General features: G+C 53.2%; 1 protein-coding gene across 3 annotated transcripts; it reads left to right on the top strand.

Moving 5' to 3' along the window:
* The first annotated feature begins 829 nt into the window (after positions 1–829).
* On the top strand, positions 830–20,497 carry NLGN3 (neuroligin 3). 3 transcript variants are annotated; one of them, XM_060002531.1, is made up of 7 exons: positions 830–1,286; positions 1,922–1,981; positions 5,943–6,002; positions 7,714–7,863; positions 13,986–14,171; positions 16,719–17,508; positions 18,383–20,497. In XM_060002531.1, exons 1-7 carry the CDS (start codon positions 830–832, stop codon positions 19,224–19,226), a joined length of 2,547 nt encoding a protein of 848 aa, XP_059858514.1. In that variant the 3' UTR covers positions 19,227–20,497. The 3 variants fall into 3 exon arrangements, with proteins under 3 accessions (XP_059858514.1, XP_059858512.1, XP_059858513.1); XM_060002529.1 differs by lacking the exon at positions 1,922–1,981 and having other exon boundaries at positions 18,383–20,496; XM_060002530.1 differs by lacking the exons at positions 1,922–1,981; positions 5,943–6,002 and having other exon boundaries at positions 18,383–20,496.
* The last annotated feature ends 1,970 nt before the right edge of the window (positions 20,498–22,467 follow it).

Raw genomic sequence — 22,467 nt, 5'->3', positions numbered from 1 at the left:
TTAGAGATAGCTGACAGAAAGGACCAAGGCTTAAGGATGTGGGAGCAGTGAAGGCTTTGAGAAATGTACAGGAGGGTCTGGGGACTCTGGTGAATGGCTGTCCTGCCCCCTGCCCTGCCAGAGGGAGACGGGGTCTCTCTGGGGGCCCCTTTGCCTATCTGCTGTGTTCCCTTCTTCTGCCTTAGTCCCGGAGTGAGGTTCACAACCCTACCGTCTCCTGAGGTTGAGGTCCCTGTGTGGGGTCATGGGTCTTGGGGGGCTAGGAGCTCAGTGTCCACGCAGCGTGCCCAGCTCCATTTCCTGTTCTCCCATCGCCTGCTACCATATGCTACTCTGGTTCCAGCTGACCCCGATGAGCTCCATTGGCTGAGGAGTTGAAGTCGGGGACTGGCAACTTGCAGTGGCAACAATTGTCAATCTGTCGACCCCCTTGGCTTTTCCAGCCATGGCCCGGACACAGCAAGTGGCTCTGACTGGCAGTGGAGATCGTCTGAGGGTCCCTGGAACCCCGGGCATGGGAAACCTCTCCTAACTGTAGGAGAGTAGCCCAAGAGCAGCAGGGCCCCAAAGACCCACTCCATAGCCCTCCGCGACCATCTTGGATGACGCATACTTCCCTCTTTCCACAGGCCTGTCTGGCCCTGAGGGAGTCCCCTTTCTGAAGCGGTGGTGCTCGGAAGACCTGCTCTCTACGTTGCCGGGCACCTGTAGGTGTCCCTCGAGAGCTCAGTTTTGAGGTTCAAGTCAGTGTGGCCATGAAGGGGCTGCCTATTGGGCTGATGCTGTGACCCCGGAGTCTGCATTTCCTGCCAGTCCCCCGGCCCGGAACATGTGGCTGCGGCTTGGCCTGCCCTCGCTGTCCCTGAGCCCCAAGCCCACAGTTGGCCGGAGCCTGTGCCTCACCCTGTGGTTCCTGAGCTTGGTGCTGAGGGCCAGTACCCAGGCCCCAGCACCCACAGTCAATACTCACTTTGGGAAGCTAAGGGGTGCCCGGGTACCATTGCCCAGTGAGATCCTGGGGCCTGTGGACCAATACCTTGGGGTGCCCTACGCAGCCCCCCCCATCGGCGAGAAACGTTTCCTGCCCCCTGAACCACCCCCATCCTGGTCGGGCATCCGGAACGCCACACACTTTCCCCCAGTGTGCCCCCAGAACATCCACACAGCTGTGCCCGAAGTCATGCTCCCTGTCTGGTTCACGGCCAACTTGGATATCGTCGCTACTTACATTCAGGAGCCCAACGAAGACTGCCTCTACCTGAACGTCTATGTGCCCACGGAGGATGGTGAGTGCGGCCAGGCACTGTGCCCTCCTTGCCTCCCACCCGCCCCGCTGTGTTTGTGGCTGGCATGTGGTGGTGTGCCCTGCTGCATGCATCTGTCTGTCTGTGAAAATGCTTCTAACCATCACTCTGCTTGGCCTCCCCCTTCCTCCTCCCTGTTCTTTCCTCTCCCAGCATTGTCTGAGCTCCCATGTGTGAGTGACACTGTTACCAGGAGGGGCCTGGCCAGGCCTGAGAGCTTTGACAGGTCTAGGGCCAGGTGCTGGATGGGGGTTCCCTGGGGGAGTATGGGTCACTGCTGGCAGCTGCCCGCGGGAGGATGCTGGCGCCACCAGGCCCCCCTGTTGCCATTCCACCTGCTCGGAGAGGTGGTAGGTGTGTGTGGCCAAGGGAGCTGGGTGTGTGAGGGGGGCAGGGGGCAAGCCTGGTGGGCAGTGCTCAGGTGCCTCCTCTTTCACTAGCTGATGCCTCCTCCCGCGGGGGTCACACTAAGGTAAGTGACAGAAGCAAGGAGATGGTGGGACAGGCTCTCTGCCACGTGCCGCCTGCAGAGCAGCTCTTGGGGCCTGGGGGGGTGCGGGTGCATGCCCCTGGGCAGAGGCCTCCTGTTATTTTTTAGTTTTTTATTCATTTTACAGTAAAGCGGATTTCCAAGGAATGCGCCCGAAAGCCCAACAAGAAAATTTGTAGGAAAGGAGGTAGGTAGCGAGCCGGCGGGGAGGGAGAGAGAGAGAGAGGGAGGGCTGCCTGCCCACCTGCCCTTGCCCCCGAGGACCCAGCCTTCCTTCAAGTAGCCCAGGCTCAGGGGGCGGTCGGTGAGCAAGCATAAGCTCCATCTCATCCGAGGGCCCCGGCTGCTCTTCAGGGAGGCTCTGGTGGCCTAAGGCAGGTCCAGAGCAGAAGCAGCAACCCCATTTCTTCCAACCTTCCCAGCCCCAAAGTCCACCCTAAAGTGTGTGCCAAAGACAGAGCCAGTGGTTCCCTCTGGGACACCTCAGGAGAAACTCTAAGCCGCCAAGATGGAGCCAGAGGCTCTGACCTTTGCCTGGTGAGGGAGCCACCAGCTCATCCTTCCGTGCTCTTTCCCGGATTGAAAGTCGAGAGTCAACTCTCCAGCCGTGGAGCTTAGACCAAACTGTAGCCAAGTGTAGCAACCCTGCCCACCCACCCCACCCCCGCCCACCACCTCTGGCCAGGGCCTAGCTGAGTGACCCGGGCTAGCCTGGTGGCAGACCTTGGGGGTCTCCAGGAACTGTGCACTCTGAAGGAGGCACGGGATCCCGAATTGCAAACTGACCCTCTTTCCGGGAGGAATCTGTCACCCTCCACCCGTGTAATAATTCTTCCTGTTCAAATACCACTTTATGTTTTCTGCAAAGCGCTTGCACACTTACCTCAGAAAATCCCCCCCTCCCACTTCTGTGGAAGCTTATGAGGCAGGAATTGGTATCCCAATTTTACAGATGAGGAAACAGGCCCAGGGGAGTGACTTGCTGCTGCTCAGGGCCCCGTCGCTGGTCTGTGGCAGGGCCTGGACCATAACCTGGGTCTCTTGACCCTCAGGGCCGTGTTCTTTCCACTGTAGCATGCGAGGCAACTCCCATCTGGTCCTTCCCACCTCCCCTACTCTGAAACAAATGGTGAAATGTGGATGGGTTGAACCGAATTGGAAACAGTAAGACTAAGGAACAAGTGGAAAAGCACAGCCTAGTCCCTACAACCCTTTGGCAAGCTTGGAGTTTGTTTTCCTTTGAAATCATAGGGCGGGGTTCCCCCAAGTGGGGTCGTCAGGATTCTTGAGTAGGGGACGGAGCGCCCCCTACTAAGTAAGAATCTCTGCGGGCAGAGCCCGGCGATCTGCCTGTTGCACTTTTGATGCTCACTGAAGCTTTGAGTGAGGTCTGCTGCCCTGGGGATAAGCGTTACACCACCTCCCCACACCCAGGCCAGGACCTCACACTCAGAAGGCAATCAGTAAACATGTTTTTGCACGAATGAAGACGCATTGCGGTGCCGCAGAAAGAGTATGGGTCTGGGAGCCACAAGCCTGACCGAGTCCCAGCTCTGCTGCTCACTCACAGTGAAACCTTAGACAAGTCTTTTCCTTTGAGAACCTCTGTTTCTGCATCTGAAGGTGGTAGGGGACTATTCTGGTCTTAACATTCCATTAACGTATAAAAGATTTCAGGAAGAGGGTCTCTTAAACCTACTGCTACTAGTTACTTGCTTACTTGGGTGCAGGGTGGCAGAGGGGGAGGCGATGACATTAACCATTTCCTAGGAGCAATGATCCCCCAGGGCACCAGTAAGAGCCTAGGGCAGTCCAGTCCAGTCCAGTCCTGAGAGTTTGGCTAGAGAGCCAACTGGACGCTCCAGTCAAGTTCAAACACTTACCAATCGTGATTGTTGACTATGGGCAAGGTCACGTGCTAGGTGCTGTTGGGATGTGGAGGGATACGAGGTGGAGGAAAGATTTAGAAATAACTGAAGACCTGATCGCTACTCTGAGGAAACTCCTAGCCTAGCATTGAAACTCAGCTGGTTTAGCTAAGCCCCACAGGCCGAGCTGGGAAGTGGGTTCCAGACAGCGTGGGAGAGGGCATCTGGTCATTTAGCTGCTCAAATGAGTTCCCTATCCAGGGCCTGTTGGCCATTTGGAACAGACTTAAAAAGTCTGCCTCTCGGGGGAGACCCGTCCCCAGAGGTGGTTAGGGTTGTGATGTGTGCAGGGCAGGCAGGGCTGGCCTGGCTGGGCTCCTGCCGCAGCACAGTTGTTGGGCTGGGGGACGGTGGTCGAGCTGGCCCGGGGGTGGGGGACAGGCGTGGCAGCAAGGAGTTGCTCAGCGAGTGCTAAGCTGAGGGAGCAAAGGCATCTGTAAGGAGGAAGCTGGGACAAGGCAGCAACCCAGGGACATTCCCAGAGGGGGGCAAACGGGATGCATCTTCTAAGTCGGGGTCCAGGGGAAGCGAAGGATTTCTTGGGGAAGATAAGCCCTGTCCCCCAACCTCCACCCCCAACAAGTTGGAGGGAATTCATGTTTAGGGATGGGTGATTCCTTGCCGTTCGGGGGGCTGTCTGCTGTGTGGGTGATGACGCCCCATGTCCCACAGGGTTTCTGAGGGCAGCACCGTCGTGTCAGGTGTTAAGAGGGTAGGCGCCACGGGAGGTTCGGGAAGCCGGAGGCAGTTTCTGCCCCTCAGGCTGGGCTCTTGCCCTGGTTGAAAAGCCATTTTGTAATTGGAGGGCGGCTCCTGTTGTGATTAATAGCTGTAAGGGAACCCAGACCAGCTGAGAAAGAGGGCTATTTGCTGCCTCCAGGCCGAGAGTATCTGACGTCTTAGACAAGAGGATAAGCCCTGGGGTGCCAACAGAATGACCTCCGTTTCTACACACTGACAAGCACCCAGGCGGTGGGTCCTCTTTCTCAAAGCCGTTCTCATGATGAACTTCTCACCTCCTTAGAATGAGAAGGAGAATTGGGGATAGCTCACCCAGGCCCTAAACGTCTCTCTTCTCTCCTCGGGTCTCTTCTTTTCTCTCCTTCCCTCCCCTCCCCTCCACCCCACCCCATGCTCCACCTCTTTCCTGACTTATTTTTTCCCTTCCCTTTCCCCCGTCCCAGAAAGGTGGCATGGTGCAGTGGAAAGACCATGGGCTTTGGAATCAAGCAGACCTGGGTTTGGATCTCACCTCTAGCACTTCCTAGCTGTGCAATCTTAAGCAAGTCACTTTGCCTCTCTGAACCTCAGTTTCCCCATCAGTGAAACAGGAATAAAGATAGTCCCTCCCTCAGTGGGGTGTAAGGATCAGACAGTAAGGCAGAAGTAGAGTGTCTGGCACATGGTAACCATTCGGTACATGGTAGGAGCTGCTACCATTATTCCTATCTCTGTTTTTTTCTCTCTCTCTCCCCCTCTCTCTCTTTCTCTCTCTCTCATGTCCCTTTTCTCCTTTTCCCCTTCCTTCTCTCCCTCCCTCCCTCTCTGGCTCTCTTTCGATCTCAGAGCAATGCTTGCTGCTCTCAGGCCTGGTTCCTGTGGGCAGGAACCCCATTTGCCATTACCCAGAGCAGGCCCCAGTGAGGAAGACCGGAGGGAAAGCTTCATCTCCCATTTTCTCCTGTGGGAATCAGGGTCAGCTGAGGCCCAGCTGGAGCCTGCCCACTGGGCCCGAATAGCTCAGGGCTGGGGTCCCTGGCTCTGCCTTAACAGCTCATATCCGTATCTACACGTGCTGGCGATGCCGCCTCTCACCTTTGGTGCCTGCCTCTGCTCTCCAGCTCAGCCTGCCTGTGTACACACGTGCAGCCCCTTCCACCCAGGAGAAGTCCTTTCCCTGAGTGGGCCTCTGGCTCTGTGCCCTGGCCCACCTGCTGCTACCTCCTTCCTAACTGGGAAGGTGGTTGGTTGAGACAGGCTGTTGGGGACAGAGAGGTGCAGGGAGGCCAGCACAGCAGGGGCCTTGCAACACTGTCATCCTGATGAAGGTCTGGGCCTCAGCCCACCCATTCCCTCAGTTCTTGCCATCCCTCCTGCCTGTCCTGGGCCCAGGCCCAGAGCTGGCTTGCTGGGCCACACTGCAGTCATGCTGTTTTTGAATTCTCTCTCTGTTTTGTTCTCTGTTCTGTGCTGTTGTGTCTCCCCGTGTCTGGTCCCCAGGATCCGGCGCTAAGAAACAGGGCGAGGACTTAGCGGATAATGACGGGGATGAAGATGAAGGTATTTGGGGGCTGCAGGGCGTGGCGGCTGGTGCATGGCACAGAGCCCCTCCCCCTCTCGATGGGGAGAAGCCCCGTCTGTCTGTCTGTCCGTCCGTTGGTGTGTTTCTGTTCCTGTATGAGGCCGTTGGGCTGTTCATCCATCTTTGGCCTGGTCGGCCACTGGGAGTTCCAGGGTGATGGACACGGCTGGCGGGAACAGGGCACCACGAGCAGAGCCATGGGGAGGGCATCCTCCTCGCCCCGGTCCCCACTGCCCAGAGACAGCTTCCTCCCCCATCTTCTGTGGTTCACGGGCACCTGCCCCTACTGAGCAGCAGCGAGAGTGGAGAGAAAGCAGGACTGAGGGGGGCGGGGGCGAGGAGAGGCACAGAGGAAACGGAATGGCGAGGAGCCCCTGTGTTTCTGCGGGGAGGCTGGCTCCTGGAAGAGGGGCCCAGCAGGATGCTGAACTGAGGAGTGAGGCAGTGACAACCACAGGGCCTGGGGAACAGCGCCACCTAGAACCTCCTTGGCCTTCACCCAGAAAGAGAGAGATGGCCTCAGGGCCAGGGGCTGCATTAGGTTCAGGACAGGGCCACAAGGACTGGGCCAAAGCACCGGGCTGAGGCCAGGACGCCACAGCCCGGTCAGTGGATGGCATAAGATCCTTGGGTGACGGTTGAACCAGTCTTCCTTCCTCCTCAGGAAAACAGGTTGTGTTTGCTCGGCAGCAGAGAGCATTCTCTTCTACCTCCACGCCCCAGACCTGGCCTGGGGGCCACACAGCTCAGGGGGGCCCACTGGTGGCTGGTAGGGCTGTGCCGGTGCGGCAGAGTGTGGTCCAGCTCACAGGCCGAGAGGCTTCAGGTCGAGGTGATCAGGCTGGGAGCCTTCTCGTGGCCGCCCAGCCCAGTCGCCGCACTGCTCGGGTCTTGGGAGCAGCCGCTTAAAGGTCTCTCGTTGAGTGGCCTCTGCGGAGGCTCCATCTTCATCTTAAAGCTGCCTGGGGGCAGGCTCTCTCATCCTTAGTTCTGCCCCCACCTCTTCCCCATCCCCAGTGTTTCCAGTTAAGTCTGCCTGATGCCCGGGGAGAATGGGGTAAACGAGCACGTGGCTGAGAAACCATGTCAGTGAGGTTCTCCCCGCCACAACACACACACCCCATCTCTGCCATTCACTCCCCTGTCCCCACATTGTCCCTTGTTCTCTTCCTGTGCCACCCCCTATTCCCGCCCCTCTTGTCTCTGTCTGCACTGGGGGGCCAGCTGCTGCCAATGGCCGTATTTCCATGTAACTGGTCTAGTCCTGGGGGTTTCAGGGCTCCCCAGCCCCTGCTCTCTAAAGCCATGTCAGGTCCCAGGACTCCTGGGTGCCCGGGGCAGGGACTCACTGATCCAGCTAAGGGACCTGCCCTTTCTCTTCCTCCCTCCCCCTGTCCCCCAGGCCCAGCCACGGCCTCTGTAGACCTAGCTGTATCAGGAACGCCTGGCTGCCTTCTACTGGGAGGCACTTGAAACCAGAGTCTTTAAAAGCATCACCGACGTCCAACTTTCTCTGGCTGATGCTCAAGCTCCGGGCTGAACAGCCCCATGAGTCCTGCCCTCAGAGATGGCGGTGGTGTCCTGGCACCTGGGATAGCTTTGCTGCCCACACCCCCCCACCCAGGGCTGGCGGGGGTGGGGGAGGAAGGGCAGCCTACCCAGCCTGTGTCTCACCCCTTCTCCTTGCAGACATCCGGGACAGTGGCGCTAAGCCTGTCATGGTCTACATCCATGGAGGCTCTTACATGGAAGGGACAGGCAACATGATTGACGGCAGCGTCCTGGCCAGTTATGGCAACGTCATCGTCATCACCCTCAACTATCGGGTTGGAGTGCTAGGTATGGTTCCCTGCTGGGTGCCTAGAAGGAAGCCTGGGTTCTCAAGGAGGGAGGAAAGAAAGCTGAGGAGCTGAGAACAGGCCGCCTTGGTTCTCTAGCTGGTGCTAATGACCATGGCCACAATGTTGTTATCCCATAGCCCCTACCCAACTGCCCGGGGCTTCCCCACAGTGTCCCTAGGGCCGTTCCTGGAATGTTGAGATGCCACTGGAAACTCAATTCAAGCTTCACACCTTCTCTTAGGTCTCCAGCCAGGTCTCTGGTTCCAGACTTTTGCCTGGCTGAGTTTTATAGAGTCGATTCATTTTCTGGTGTCCTAGCCTCATCCCGACCCACCCACCCCACATCCCTAAACACCCCACACATGCACAGATACTCCTTCTAGCCAATCACATATCCACACACCCACGTACCCTCACATGTCCACCGTCCACGCTGCCCACATCCACCAGCATGCATCTATTTCTCGCTCACCCCCCCAAACACACATACATACCCATACACATACAGACCCCGACATCTACATCTACAGACCCCCTCACATATATGCACATTCCCCCACCACTCCATACACACTGCACACATATAGTCTCCCTGATGCACATATCTACATACCCAGATGCCTCTCTACACTCCACATCCACACCGCACATCTACACAGATTTCTCTCACCTTCCATGGACGCATACACACACACACGTTCCCATGTATCTCTCCCTCCACATCTCTGTATCCACATCTGTGCCCACATACACCACAAGTGCCCCCACGCTCACGCTTTCCTCTACCCCCATAATACACTCTACACAAAGACCCACACCCTGCACGTCCACATCCGCGCACAAGCCCCACATATATACACCTTAAGTGTACACAAATGTTCCTTCCACACATACACGGGCAGATCCACGTCCCCCTACACACCCCACTTCCACCTCTCCTCCAACAGCCACACACACACGTATGTCCCTCACCTTCCCTACACAAACACGAACCAGCGTTCCCCTCCCTACACACGTGGGAGCCATACCTGCACGTCCACACCTCCCCAGCCCATAGTACACAGATACTACGCACGGACCCCTCATATCCCTGCTTCCACATCTACGTACACATCCCATGCACTACGCTTACACATCCCCCCTTAAACACACACCCACAGGCCCCGATACACGTAGCCGTATCACATACACACACACACTCTTCCTATACACATCTGGCATATATATGTCCAATACATACATATTACATATTCCTACCCCACGAATATACACGCATCCATATCCCCACACCTGGTCTTCCATATCCATACACGCATACACACTCATGCACACCCCACACTTACATATCCCACATACACACATTGCACATTTATTCTACTCTCTCCACACATACATCCCCATACACTCCCACCCATTACACCATCTTCCTCCCACACACACACACTTACTTCCCAAATACCTCCTGATACACACCCATATCCCCTTCCCCACACATACTCTGTCACCCACATGCTTATTTTGGTGATTTACGCTGCCCCTCTACCCTGTGCCTTCCTTGGTAACTGTTAATGCCTAACTGGCCAAGGTCTTGAGGTAAACAAGTGCCTCAGAGAGGGCGACCAAGCACACACGGCCTTGCTCCCTTTCGGATGCTCACCCAGGCCTCTGAGGGCACACGCGGCCCCATAGCCCTGGAGTGGCACAAAGAAGCCAACTTCCTGCCCGGAAGGCTGGGGTCCTGAGTCCCAGTGGGTGTCTGGGCTGTTTCTCAGGTCTGCAGGCCTGGGTGCTGAACGAGCAATTAGGCACGGCTTACTCCAGGGCTTGTCGGCTGACAGGACCCTATTTTAATTTCCTTTTGAGTATGTTGTGGCTTTGGCAGTTGGCATCCCAGAGGCCCCAGAGCTGCGTTTCACTTCTGGGTGCATCCACGTACACGGAAAGGCAATCTTCTCTTGACTTCCCCTTAATACTATGTGGGATAGCAAGACACCTTCTGGGGGTTCAGATGAGAGAAATGATATTCCCAGAAAAAAGTGGAGCCTGCGTTCCCTTCAGCGGCATCTGGATGCTGGGTGTGACATATGCAGGGCATCTCCCTGGCCTCTCCACAGTCTAGTGGGCTTTGGGTTTCATGGTTCTGCCACTGCTCCTCTGTCTCTCTGAGTTGCCACAGACATCATGGCAAGGCTCTGTTCTGTAAGCTGTTCTGTCCTGTTGAGAAAGGGGATCTGAGTCTCTGATAGTAAAAATGGTACCATGAAGGTGGCTGCAAACCCACACGCTTGGGCTGCATAGTTCCTGAAGAGTAATGCGTATACAAACGTAATCACACACAGATACACAGGCACAAGTGCATGGTTGTTGAAGGCCAGAAGTAACTGTGTTACTTTATTTTCTAAATGAGGGTGACAGGAAATATTCAACTCGGTTGCTTTTAAAAATTATCAACAGAAAGCTCCAGTCTCTAAGGATCAATGGAAAGCACGGAGAATACTAAGAATATGCTTCAGTTCCAAATGATCGGACCAGGTAGGAATGAAAGAAAAGAGAGAGTGGAGCATCGGGGGAGAAGAGAGGAGAAAATAAGGAAGAGAAGGAAAGGACGGGAAAGAGAAAAGAGGATACGAGTGACACACAGAAAGGAGGCGGAAAGGAGACAGAGGAGAGACTCAAGATTTGAAGTGTCAGTTGGGAGCTGTGGGCTTCACGGAAGGCTATTATTGCTGGCGAGCGCTCCCTATGATATCCTGATTTGCTGATTACTTCACAACCCTTCAATTGCTCTAATCTTTAAGCTTGTATATCAGAAGTTCTTAACCTTTTGGGGAGTCTTGGACCCCTTTGAAATTCTCATGAAATCTATGGACTCTTCCCCCAAAAATGCATGTGTGTGCACACACACACACACAGAAGTTATTTCATGGATCCCGCTGAAACTCATCCACGAAATTCAGGTTAAAAGACCCCACCACCACCACCTTATAACCTCCTCTTGTTTGGATAACCAGAACAGCACATCTCGGGGTAGGATTTTTATTCTTTGAGCTTAAATAGTTAATGATCAAACTAATATTACCCAAACCTCAGAAGGAGCCATAAACTGAGATTTGGCCAGAAGTTCCCCACCACTTCCTGTGTACCCTTTAGTGCCTGCTCTGGAACACAAATGTAATCAATAAGCCGCTGATTGGATTCTGGGTACATTCAAGATGTTTTTGTCTCTTGGCGCCAGATTTAGAACACGGGTCTGTCTCTGAATCTTGGGGATTTTGCTGTAGAGCTGAGGCTCTGTTGTTTTGTTTCCCAAAACATCCCAGAACAGGTGGCCAGTTTTGGACCTCAATTATATGCATTCATTCACCCTCCCTCCCATCAGCTTCTCTGAGCCCTGAGCCCAAGCAGACGGTTTCCTCCAAGGTGCTTCTTTAGACATCTTGGTGATTCATGTATTTGGAGAATGTCACAGGCTATTCCATGGATCCCATCCAAGGCAGAGGGGTAGCTATAATCGGAGAAGCCCCCACTGGGCTTGAGACCAACAAAAGAAAGGGACCCCAGCAGGATACAGGACGTGGATATCCCTGGGGCTGAGGAAGTAGGGGCTTGCCGAGTTTTATTCTGGGTTTCAGAATTTAATCCTACATTCTTGCTCAGGTACCCTTCAGGCAAACTGAAAACCTGATAAATGTCAAGCCTTGGGTGACACAGATACCTGGTTTTGATACAATGTGCCAGATTCCCCTGTCTTCTGTTGACAAGCAGCTTACCATGCACTGCAGTATAAACTTGGGCCCAGGGAGACTGGCTCAGATTTGCTCTAACAGTTTATGGAGTTTGGTGTTTCAGCCCTCATTCTCACATGGTTTCTGTGGGTGACTGAGTTACTGGGGAGCTAGTAGCGAGTGATCGCTCTCCCAGACTGACAGGTTTTTGTGTGCTTGTGGTCGGCGACGTTTTCTGTATCATCCGCCTGAGCCTGTTGGATAGAGCACTTCAAGCAGGACGCTTGTAGTAGGATGGTTGGCATGACGTCATCCACAGGCTTCAGTGCCTCTTATCCTGAGGTTTGTGGGATCTGAGGGAGCAGAGAGTGATGGTCAAATCCTCCACCCAGCCCTTTCAGACCTTTGTTTCTAACCCAGGGAATTGGTACATGTTGGAGAAATCTACTGCACCCAAATGCAGGCTCTTCATGCTGGTTAGGACAGACGTATTTGACACATTTCACTGAACGATACCTTGGCAAAGACCGAAGCCAAGTCTGCTATTGCGAAAATAAGAGAAAAGGGAGAGAGAAAACGGGGGAAGGAGAGAGGAGGGAGAGAGGACAGGCAGGCTAAGAGAAACACATAGTGATTTTTGCTGGAGGGTCGCAAGGCTTGGACAGCCGGGATGGATCTTGGTCAGCATACTTTAAGACTTGCAGGAGCAACTTCAGCTTGTGAACGAGCCAGGCAAAGGAGAAGCTGGTTCTCTTGTCTAGAGGAACAAGAGCTCCTCCGTTCATCCTCATTCAGGCTTTCTCTAATTCCTTCTCATTTCCTCATCGGGAACCTGGGGCTAAAGAGGGCTTGTGACTAGGTCCTGGGAGGAATAACTAAGTACTTTACATACTTAATTGCACCAAAGGTAAATTAATAACACACTTGAAGAGGGTGAAATGAGCTCTTTTACAGAAACTAGAAACAAAAGGACTCAAGAAAGACAGTGATGGGGTCTTGTGCCTGCCTGAGTCTGTTTAAGGTCAGCTTCTGCCCGTGGACTACCAGGACCGTCAGAGAACTCTCTGTGAGCTGAGGGAGCCTCCTCAAACATGGCCTCCCACAAAGTTGATCCCAGGGGCTACAAATGAGCTTTTAACTGTGGGGTCAAAAAATACTCACCCAGGTATAGGTTTCCAATGTGTAGGAGCACCACAGCTACCCACTTGGAAAGAACCTTTCTAAAAGCCTAGGGCAGGAGAAGATAGAGCCTTCCAAGTAGACTAAGGATCAGGGAAGAGAGAAAAAATGAAGCAGCAAGATCAGACTAAAATGGAAGCAGGGTGGGGGGGAATATAGGACATCTCTGTGGGATAGCCAGCAGGTGGGCGGGAAGGTAGTTGCCATGGCAACAAGTCTCCACAGCAGCAAATCCCAGCAGGTGGGTGGGAAGGTAGTCTCCATGGTGACATGTCTCCTCAGCAGCAAATCCCAGTGGGTGGGCAGGAAGACCTGTTTCTGTGGTAACCGCACTGCACTGACTTCCCCATTTCTCCACTAGAGGAAAAAGATGGTCTAACCCAGTGGTTTTCCAACTTTAGCAGGCATCAGAATTACCTGGAGAGCTTGTTAAACACACGGATTGCTGGGCCCCATCCCCAGAGTTTCCGATTCATTAGGTCTTGGAGGAGGGGGAAGTGAGGACCTGCCGTGAGAATGAAGAGAAGGGGGCATCCGAGACCCTGGAAGGAAGTGGAAATGGATGAACTTGGACAGGAGGGGCAAGGAAGGCTTAGGAATTGTAGCCTCTTGGGATCTTCACTTCCTCCAGAGAGAGAAGGATGGGGAACGAGAAGTAACTATAGATGTGTAATGTGCTGAGCATATTCGAGACGCTTATGTTCATTTTATCCTTGTTACAACCCTTTGAGGTATTTTATCCCCATTTTACAGAAGAGGAAACTAGAGCCCAGAGATTCTCAATAACTTGCCTAAAGCTACATGGCCAGTAAGTGGTAGAGCCAGGACTCAAACCAAACTGACTCCAGGGTCCCTGCTCTTTCCACTCTATCTTGCCAGGTGCTAGGGTAAAGTCCCGGCTGGTACATCAGGGCAGAGGATGCTGGGTCCTGGTCATTTGCAGTTCCTGCAGTTTAAGTCTCCCAGCTGGAGGCATCCCTTTTGAACGGTTTGGAGACCTCACCTTCCAAACTGGAGAATGGGTGGGAGGTAGGAAGCCAATCCTTCCTATAGTGATGGCGCTGGTCCTTGCAGAAAGGAGCAATGGTTAATGCTAGCTGGGTGGAAAGAGCTGCACTGCATGCTCATCCTCCGTCCTCATGCCCCCAACTGTCACCGTCATCCAAATCCTCCATCCCTCCACCTTCACTGTCCTCGTGCCCTTTGTTGAATCCAGGTTTCCTGAGCACTGGCGATCAGGCTGCCAAGGGCAACTATGGGCTCCTTGACCAAATCCAGGCCCTCCGCTGGGTGAGCGAGAATATTGCCTTCTTCGGTGGTGATCCCCGCCGTATCACCGTCTTTGGCTCGGGCATTGGCGCGTCCTGTGTCAGCCTCCTCACGCTGTCGCATCACTCTGAGGGTGAGTAGCTCTTGGAACGAAACAGGAACTAGACAAGTGCTGGCCGCCGACCCTGAGCCCCAGTCCCTCCAGGCTCCAGGGTACCCAATTCCATGTCCCAGGAGCATCCAGGGGAGTCAGCAGCCCTCACCTGCCAGCTCGGTGTCCCTTTGGGGAGAAGTGGAAGGGAAATGTTTCTCGAGGGGAAGATGTAATTCTCCCACTGTGAGAGAGGGAAGGAGAGAATCCCATTTACATCTTGAGAAAGGAATGTTCTCCTGATGTGGGAGTCTTATTGAGGAGCGTGGGAGTAGAATGTCTCTCTCTGAAGGACAACGGCTCTTTTTGGGCGGGGGCGGGGGGGAAATCTTTCCGTGTGGGAAGGACACATGACTGCGGGTAGAGCTCTAGAGTGGAAATTAGTTTTTAGGTGTAAGAGACATTCTCTGCCTTTCTCGCTGAAGAACAAGTCTGTGCAAGACGGGAACTGCCCTTGATGGGGGTGGGGGTGGGGATGGGGGGGCAGAGATGGGACCGAAGTGAGGATTACAAACCTGCGGGTGGGCTTTGCCTGAGGGATGTCGAGCTCTTATCAGACTCCAGACCAGACCTCTCCCGCCCCCGGGCTGTACAGCCCCCTCTAAGGGAGACTTTCATTTTTAGCCCGAAGGGAAACCTCTCTCCTTGCTGTGGGTCCCCCTGCCAGTGACCCTTCCAAGGGGGCCAAATAGGGCCTTTTTTTTGCTCAGCAGGAAGTGTTCTCTTCATTCTCTTCACCTCTGGACTATAAGAGCCCTTTCTACCTCTGAGAGGCAAAGATGAGCTTCTCACAAAGAGATCTTCCCAAAATAAGTGTCCTTCTCCAAGATAAGGAAGGCCGTAAGAGAGGACAGGGTTTATTACTGAAATCAACCTTATGAGTTAGTGATATTCTAACAGAAAGACTTGCAGTCTCTCTTTGAAGAAGGCCTGTCTTTCTGAAGAAGAAAAATCACCTTCTCTGACCTAGAAATTCTGTCTCTATCCCTCCAGGGACTCCATGAGGGGAGACTAAGGTGGGATGTAGGGAATGTTGGATGTACATCCCTCCTTTAGAATATGTTTCTAGGTGACAGTACAGGAACGGGAATTCCTTTTTTCCACCAAGGAGGGTGAAGTGACTAGTTGTGAGGGTGCCTCTGTTTGGAAAGAGGAACGGTGCCTCCTCTGATTAGGGACTATTTCCCTGGGAGGAGAAGGCCTTTCTTGGTGTGCTGCTATTCTCTGTCTCATAGGGGGCCTGTGTCCCTGGAGACCTGGCTGCTTTTAAGATTTATTCTCTTGGGACTTCCCCGGTGATCCAGAGGTTAAGACTTTGCCGTCCAGTGTATGGGGTGCAGGTTCGATCCCTGGTCCAGGAGCTAAGATCCCACATGCCTCCTGGCCAAAAAACCAAAACAGAAAACAGAAGCAATATTGTAACAAATTCAATAAAGACGTTTTAAAACAAAATCTAAAAAAAAAGATTTATTCTCTCTGTTTTTCTGTAACTGATTAATGGAGAATAATCTTTCAAAAAGTGAGGCTCACTTAAGTACTCATCTATATTTCTCTCCCTCTCTTTTTCACCCATGCAAACTCCCTTTCTCTCTCTCTCTCTCTCTCTCTCTCTCTCTCTCTCTTTTTTTTTTTTTTTTGGCCGCACCATGCGGCATGCAGGATCTTAGTTCCCTGACCAGGGATCGAACCCGTGGCCCCTGCATTGGGAGCATGGAGTCTTAACCACTGGACCACCAGGGAAGTCCCGTAAACTCCCTTTCTCTTAGAGGAACAGAACTGTGCACCTGAGGGCCAGGTTCTCCCTTACTTGGGAATGTTGGGGCCAGAGAGAGAATGATACCTTTTTCGCCTAGGGGGGAAGAATCATCTACTTTTTGAGTTTGGGGGACTGGTTCCCTCTCACCTAGGGGGAAATTTGGATCTGAGGCATCAGTAGCTTCGGGAAAAGGAAAGTGTCTGTGGAGGTTACAGCCTGGGAGGGCACGTTCCCTGGAGACTTTCAGACCATAGGGCCTTTGCCCTTGGGAATCTTTCCCTAAACTCCCAGAATGTGAGGCTCTCTCCTGTCTGCATTTCTCATCTCTCATGAAAAAGACCCCTTTGTGGTGGAAGCGCCAGCTCCCTGGTGGTGTGCTGGCACAGAGCTGGGCCCAGCTGGGCAGGAAGCAAGAGGGGAAGACAAGGAGAGATAAAGAGAGGGAGCATAAGGAAGCTGATGTCTGGGACCCAAGGGGTTAATTCTTCCTGGTGTTTCCTTAACCCCCAAGTTACCAACCATCACCCAGAACAAGGAAGCAAGAAGCAGGCAGGGGATCAGTCAGGAAAGGAGCCCAACAACCCATCCTCTGGTCCTAACCCATCATTCCAGCCGAAAGGGTTACTTGTCCTTTGCAGTCCATTCAACCCAGAGGGCAGCCTCAGTAACAAAGGAATGAGGAGGTGTTCGATCTGTCCCTCAGGGACAAGCAAGGGAGGCTTAGGCTGTGAGAGACACGACAGATCTGACCTGGTGCTGCTTATTTTCTATAGGGCTTTTCCAGAGGGCCATCATCCAAAGTGGTTCTGCTCTGTCCAGCTGGGCTGTGAACTACCAACCAGTGAAGTACACCAGCCTGCTGGCAGACAAGGTAGGCTGTAACGTGCTAGACACCGTCGACATGGTGGACTGTCTTCGGCAAAAGAGTGCCAAGGAGCTGGTAGAGCAGGACATCCAGCCTGCCCGCTACCATGTGGCCTTTGGCCCCGTGATTGACGGTGATGTCATTCCTGATGACCCGGAGATTCTCATGGAACAGGGCGAGTTCCTCAACTATGACATCATGCTAGGCGTCAACCAGGGTGAGGGGCTCAAGTTTGTGGAAGGGGTGGTGGACCCTGAAGATGGTGTCTCTGGCACTGACTTTGATTACTCAGTCTCCAACTTTGTGGACAATCTGTATGGCTATCCTGAGGGTAAGGACACCCTGCGGGAGACCATCAAGTTCATGTACACAGACTGGGCAGACCGTGACAATCCTGAGACCCGCCGTAAAACACTGGTGGCACTCTTCACTGACCACCAGTGGGTGGAGCCCTCAGTGGTGACAGCTGATCTGCACGCCCGCTATGGCTCGCCTACCTACTTCTACGCCTTCTACCATCACTGCCAGAGCCTCATGAAGCCTGCTTGGTCAGACGCAGCTCATGGGGATGAAGTACCCTATGTTTTCGGTGTCCCTATGGTAGGCCCCACTGACCTTTTCCCCTGCAACTTCTCCAAGAATGACGTTATGCTCAGTGCTGTCGTCATGACCTACTGGACCAACTTTGCCAAGACCGGGTAAGGAGAAACTGGGGGTTCTTCTTTGGGACCCCAGCATGCCCTCCCCTCTGCTCCTCTATCCAAACCTCTTCCATCATCTCCCTTCCTAAGACAGTCCCCAAATCTTGATTGGTAACCCCTTCATCCCTCTTCCTACGTCCCCCTTTCTAGTCTTTCATGCCATTTCCTTCCCTTAAAAATTTTGCTGGGCTTCCCTGGTGGCGCAGTGGTTGACAGTCCGCCCGCCGATGCAGGGGACGCGGGTTCGTGCCCCGGTCCGGGAAGATCCCACATGCTGTGGAGCGGCTGGGCCCGTGAGCCATGGCCGCTGAGCCTGCGCGTCCGGAGCCTGTGCTCCGCAACGGGAGAGGCCACAACAATGAGAGGCCCACATACTGCAAAAAAAAAAAAAAAAAAAAAAAAAAAGTAAAAAAATTTTGTTGAGGCTCAGAACTCAGCATTAGGATTGAGCAGGAGTGAGAGTTACTGGCAGAACTATGGGATTCAAGGTTAGATGGTCGGAGGCCATGTGAAGTGGGAATAAAGTACATTCAGAAAGAACTTTTAAAGGGCGCTCAGAAAAATTGGGCAGCTGAAAAGATTGATGGGTGCTCTGTAGCTTGTGAGAAGAAGAAGAAGCGTCCTATAGGTTGATCTCACAGGATGGGCGTAGGGAAGGATGAAATGGTTTCCATGATGTCACGGGCAATAGGAGTTCAAGGCCTGGGGACAAACAGGGGTATGGACAGAGGGAAGGACCCTGAAAAAGATGGAAACGGTGGGACATTTTGGACTGGGAAAGGGGTTTAGGGCTGGGTGTGAGAGGAAGAATCCTGGACCCTTTCCTTGTCTAGGTAGAGTGGTGACCCCAGATTTCCATGTGGTATTTCAGGGATCCCAACAAGCCGGTCCCCCAGGACACCAAGTTCATTCACACCAAGGCCAACCGCTTTGAGGAAGTGGCCTGGTCCAAATACAATCCCCGAGACCAGCTCTACCTTCACATCGGCCTGAAGCCAAGGGTCCGCGATCATTACCGTGCCACTAAGGTGGCCTTTTGGAAACACCTGGTGCCCCACCTATACAACCTGCATGACATGTTCCACTACACGTCCACAACCACCAAAGTGCCACCCCCGGATACCACCCACAGCTCCCACATCACCCGCAGGCCCAATGGCAAGACCTGGAGCACCAAACGACCAGCCATCTCACCTGCCTACAGCAATGAGAATGCCCAAGGGTCCTGGAACGGGGACCAGGATGCAGGGCCGCTCCTGGTGGAGAACCCTCGTGACTACTCCACTGAATTAAGCGTCACCATCGCCGTGGGGGCCTCCCTCCTCTTCCTTAATGTCCTGGCCTTCGCTGCCCTCTACTATCGGAAGGACAAGCGGCGTCAGGAGCCCCTGCGGCAGCCCAGCCCTCAGAGGGGAGCCGGGGCTCCTGAATTGGGAGCTGCTCCCGAGGAGGAGCTGGCAGCACTGCAGCTGGGCCCCACCCACCACGAGTGTGAGGCGGGTCCCCCCCATGACACCCTGCGCCTCACTGCACTGCCCGACTACACGCTGACCCTGCGGCGCTCCCCTGATGACATCCCACTCATGACCCCCAACACTATCACTATGATCCCCAACTCCCTGGTGGGGCTGCAGACATTGCACCCCTATAACACCTTTGCCGCAGGGTTCAACAGTACCGGGCTGCCCCACTCACACTCCACCACCCGGGTATAGCTGCAGCCCAGAGCACAGCATATATCCCGGCTCTGTCCCTCCCGGATCCACGAACACACACACACACACACACACACACACACACACACACACACACAGACATATATGTATACGCACGCACCCACACCCGACAGCAGACCCACCTGCACAAACATAGACAGATGTGGGCATGCACCCGCATGTGCAACAACACAAATAAGGAAGTAAACCTGAACAAACCCTTCAAGTGGGGACGCAAACAAGTCCTTGGGGAACTGAGGACCCGTGGAACAGCAGCTGAAGCCGGCTCCCCGAGCCTGACCACAGACACTACTGGGGAGCCTGAAGCACCAGCTGGACACCCCCTTGGTGCTCGCCTTCCACCTCTCTTGGAACTGCACCACCGACCAACTCCAGACTTGGGAGCTTTAAAGAGCAGAGTAGCTCTTTCTCCCCCAGACTTGGTCTTTTTTCTGGGTCTTGTTTTTGTTGATTTTTAAAAAAAATTTTGGAACAAATGCTTCTCCAACCGATGGGTGCAAAGAAGCTCCGGAAGGGAGGGCTCCAGGCCCAGGTCTCTCTGGCTCTGGAACTCCCAGTGCTCACACAATCCGACCAAGGAACATGGCCCCCAAGAAACAGGTTCCAGCAAAACCATGGGGTGAAGGAGGAAGGGGCTCTCACTGGATGGGGTTGGAGGGCCTTAGGGGGCAACTTGCCAGCCACCTCTGTATCTCTGCGGAGGGCTGCAGAGACCACAGGGTGACCTGCGTCCCCCAGAGGCCAGGAGCATCGGCCTAGCTAGACCAGGCAGGGGACTGCAAATTTGGTGAAGGAGGTTTTGTGGAGGCCATGTGATTATCGGTGCCCTGGGTACAATCTGGGTTCTGCCTCTGCCCTTGGGGTAATGCTATCAGAAGTTCGCCCCATTTTCTTTACAGAGTCTCTTTTGTGTCTGTCATTTCTCTTTCAAAAAGGTGGTGTTTTTTGTTGTTGTTGGCTTTTTTTTTTTTTTAAAGAAAAGTTCTTAAAACACTAACGGAAACCCACGGAGTTTGTCCTTTGTAAAAATTTTAAACACAGTGTCTTGATATAAAAATAAAAAATCCAGTTAGCACTCCCAACCTGCCTCCCTTGCACAGGCCTTGCCCAACAGACCTCCTGGCAGGGCGCCTCCCTCTGCATCCTGTGCCTTTAAGCTGATACAAGTCTGGGCAGCACACTACCGGCCCCCTTCACGAAGGCCTCTCCAATCTTAATCAGGTTGCAGTCCCCACCCCCCTACCCCCCCCCACGCTCTGGGTTCCTGCAGCTGAAGCCTTCTCTCAGCACCTCGGGCCTCCTAATGAAACATCAAAAAAAAACACTTCCTTCTTCACTGCACCACTCTGCTGCCGCCGCCACCACCCGCCGCTGCCTCTGCCACTGCCACCATTGCCACCACCCTGCCCTCGTCCTGGACTGGGGGCTGGGAGGAGGTCTGCCCTCTAACGTGCTGAAATTCTTTTTCGTGTCTGAATCCAGTGCAGCATCAGATATGTGGACTCCCTGGCCTTGGGTGACTGACAGAGCAGGGGCCCTCTCCTCCCCAGAGATACTGGTTTCCTGGTCTATGAATTAAAATTGGAGAGGTCACTGGGGCTCTTGGAGCATTCCTCTCCAGGATGGTGATCAGTGGCTCCCTGTCAACCCTGGGGGACAGATTCAATGGGCTCCACAGAGTTAGCATTATGGTATCGTATTATTCTCAGTGACTTGAAGGACTGAACCAGGAGTCTGCTCATCAAGTGTGACAGTTGGGTGGGGTTGCTGACACCTCAGAAACCAGGAATAGAATTCTTCAAAGTGACCCTGACAAAATGAGGGAGATGAACCAACACAACAGGATGATGTTCAGAGGGGACAAACACAAGGCAGTACAAAGACCAAAATCGAGGACTAGTATACTAATATGGTACGTGGGGACAAGAGAGATGGGCAATGATTGACTTGACCCAGGTTAGTTAAAAAAGAAAAAAAGAACTGGGGGGAGGCTGGCAGGGTGGGTCACGAGTTGAATGAGTCTGAGTCCGTAGTGTAGAACTGGTTTTCTCTTCCCTCCCTGCTCCCTCCCACCCTCTTCTTTCTCTTCCTCCCTCCCTCCCTCCCTTCCTTCCTTCTTTCCAAAACTAACTCAAATATAGCATATCATTGGGGCTTCCCTGGTGGCGCAGTGGTTGAGAGTCCACCTGCTCATGCAGGGGACACGGGTTCGTGCCCCGGTCCGGGAAGATCCCACATGCTGCGGAGCGGCTGGGCCTGTGAGCCATGGCCGCTGAGCCTGCACGTCCGGAGCCTGTGCTCTGCAACGGGAGAGGCCACAACAGTGAGAGGCCCGCATACTGCAAAATAAATAAATAAATAAATACTAGCATATCATAACAAAAATTTAGGATGGAATCCCTGGGAAGTAATCAGAATCTGAATTTTTAGAATTAGAAGTAACCTCAGAGTCATGTAGTCCAACCCACTTATTTTATAATTGGGTAAATGGGCTCAGAAAAGCACAATGTCACAGTGTTAGAAACAGATCTAGAATGCAGTCCAGTAACATATGACCTTTCTCATGCTCCTCAACTTTCTCCACTCTACCTAGTATTGGTTAGGCCTTTGAAAACAGTCGTGGGTCTGCCCTTGGTCAACACATTTTCAGCATATGTAGAAAAGCTGCAGAGGGTCTGGAGAAGAGCAAAAACAATGTGCCAAAGGACTAGGGTTTTTTTTTTTTTTAATTTAGAAAGGAAGAAGCTGATGAAGTAACATTCAATAATTGTAGAGCACCTACTATATGACAAGTGTGCTATACCATCTTCAAAAATGTAACTCTTAAATAAGGACAGAGCTGGTGATCTGTTCTCCATTTCTTCTGAGACAGATAGAGGGGAAAAGATTGTTAAACACACGGCAAAACTTTGCTGTAGATAGGAGCTGATCATGGCACGTAGTAAGTCCTCAATAATAATTGCCAAATTGAGTGAATGACTAAGGGAAGCCATGGTGCTCACCTTCCTGAAGGCGGAGAGGGCTGGGTTACGTGACCATTTTAGATCAATTCAGAGTCTTTGTTGTCATGATCCTTTCATTGCTCCATGTCAGATATTACCAAATTGGGCCTCCTCTTATGGGGGGTGTGTGTGTACCTCCAAATTAGGAGGCTTTCTAGTTGGGAAGATTTAGACATTGCTTCTCCTCTAAGAACTCAAGGTGCCATAGCAAACCCAGC

This window comes from Delphinus delphis, chromosome X, assembly GCF_949987515.2.
Source record: "Delphinus delphis chromosome X, mDelDel1.2, whole genome shotgun sequence".
NCBI classification, from domain to species: Eukaryota; Metazoa; Chordata; class Mammalia; order Artiodactyla; family Delphinidae; genus Delphinus; species Delphinus delphis.
The sequence above is the reverse complement of the archived record's forward strand: the minus strand, read 5'-3'. Positions and strand labels throughout refer to the sequence as shown.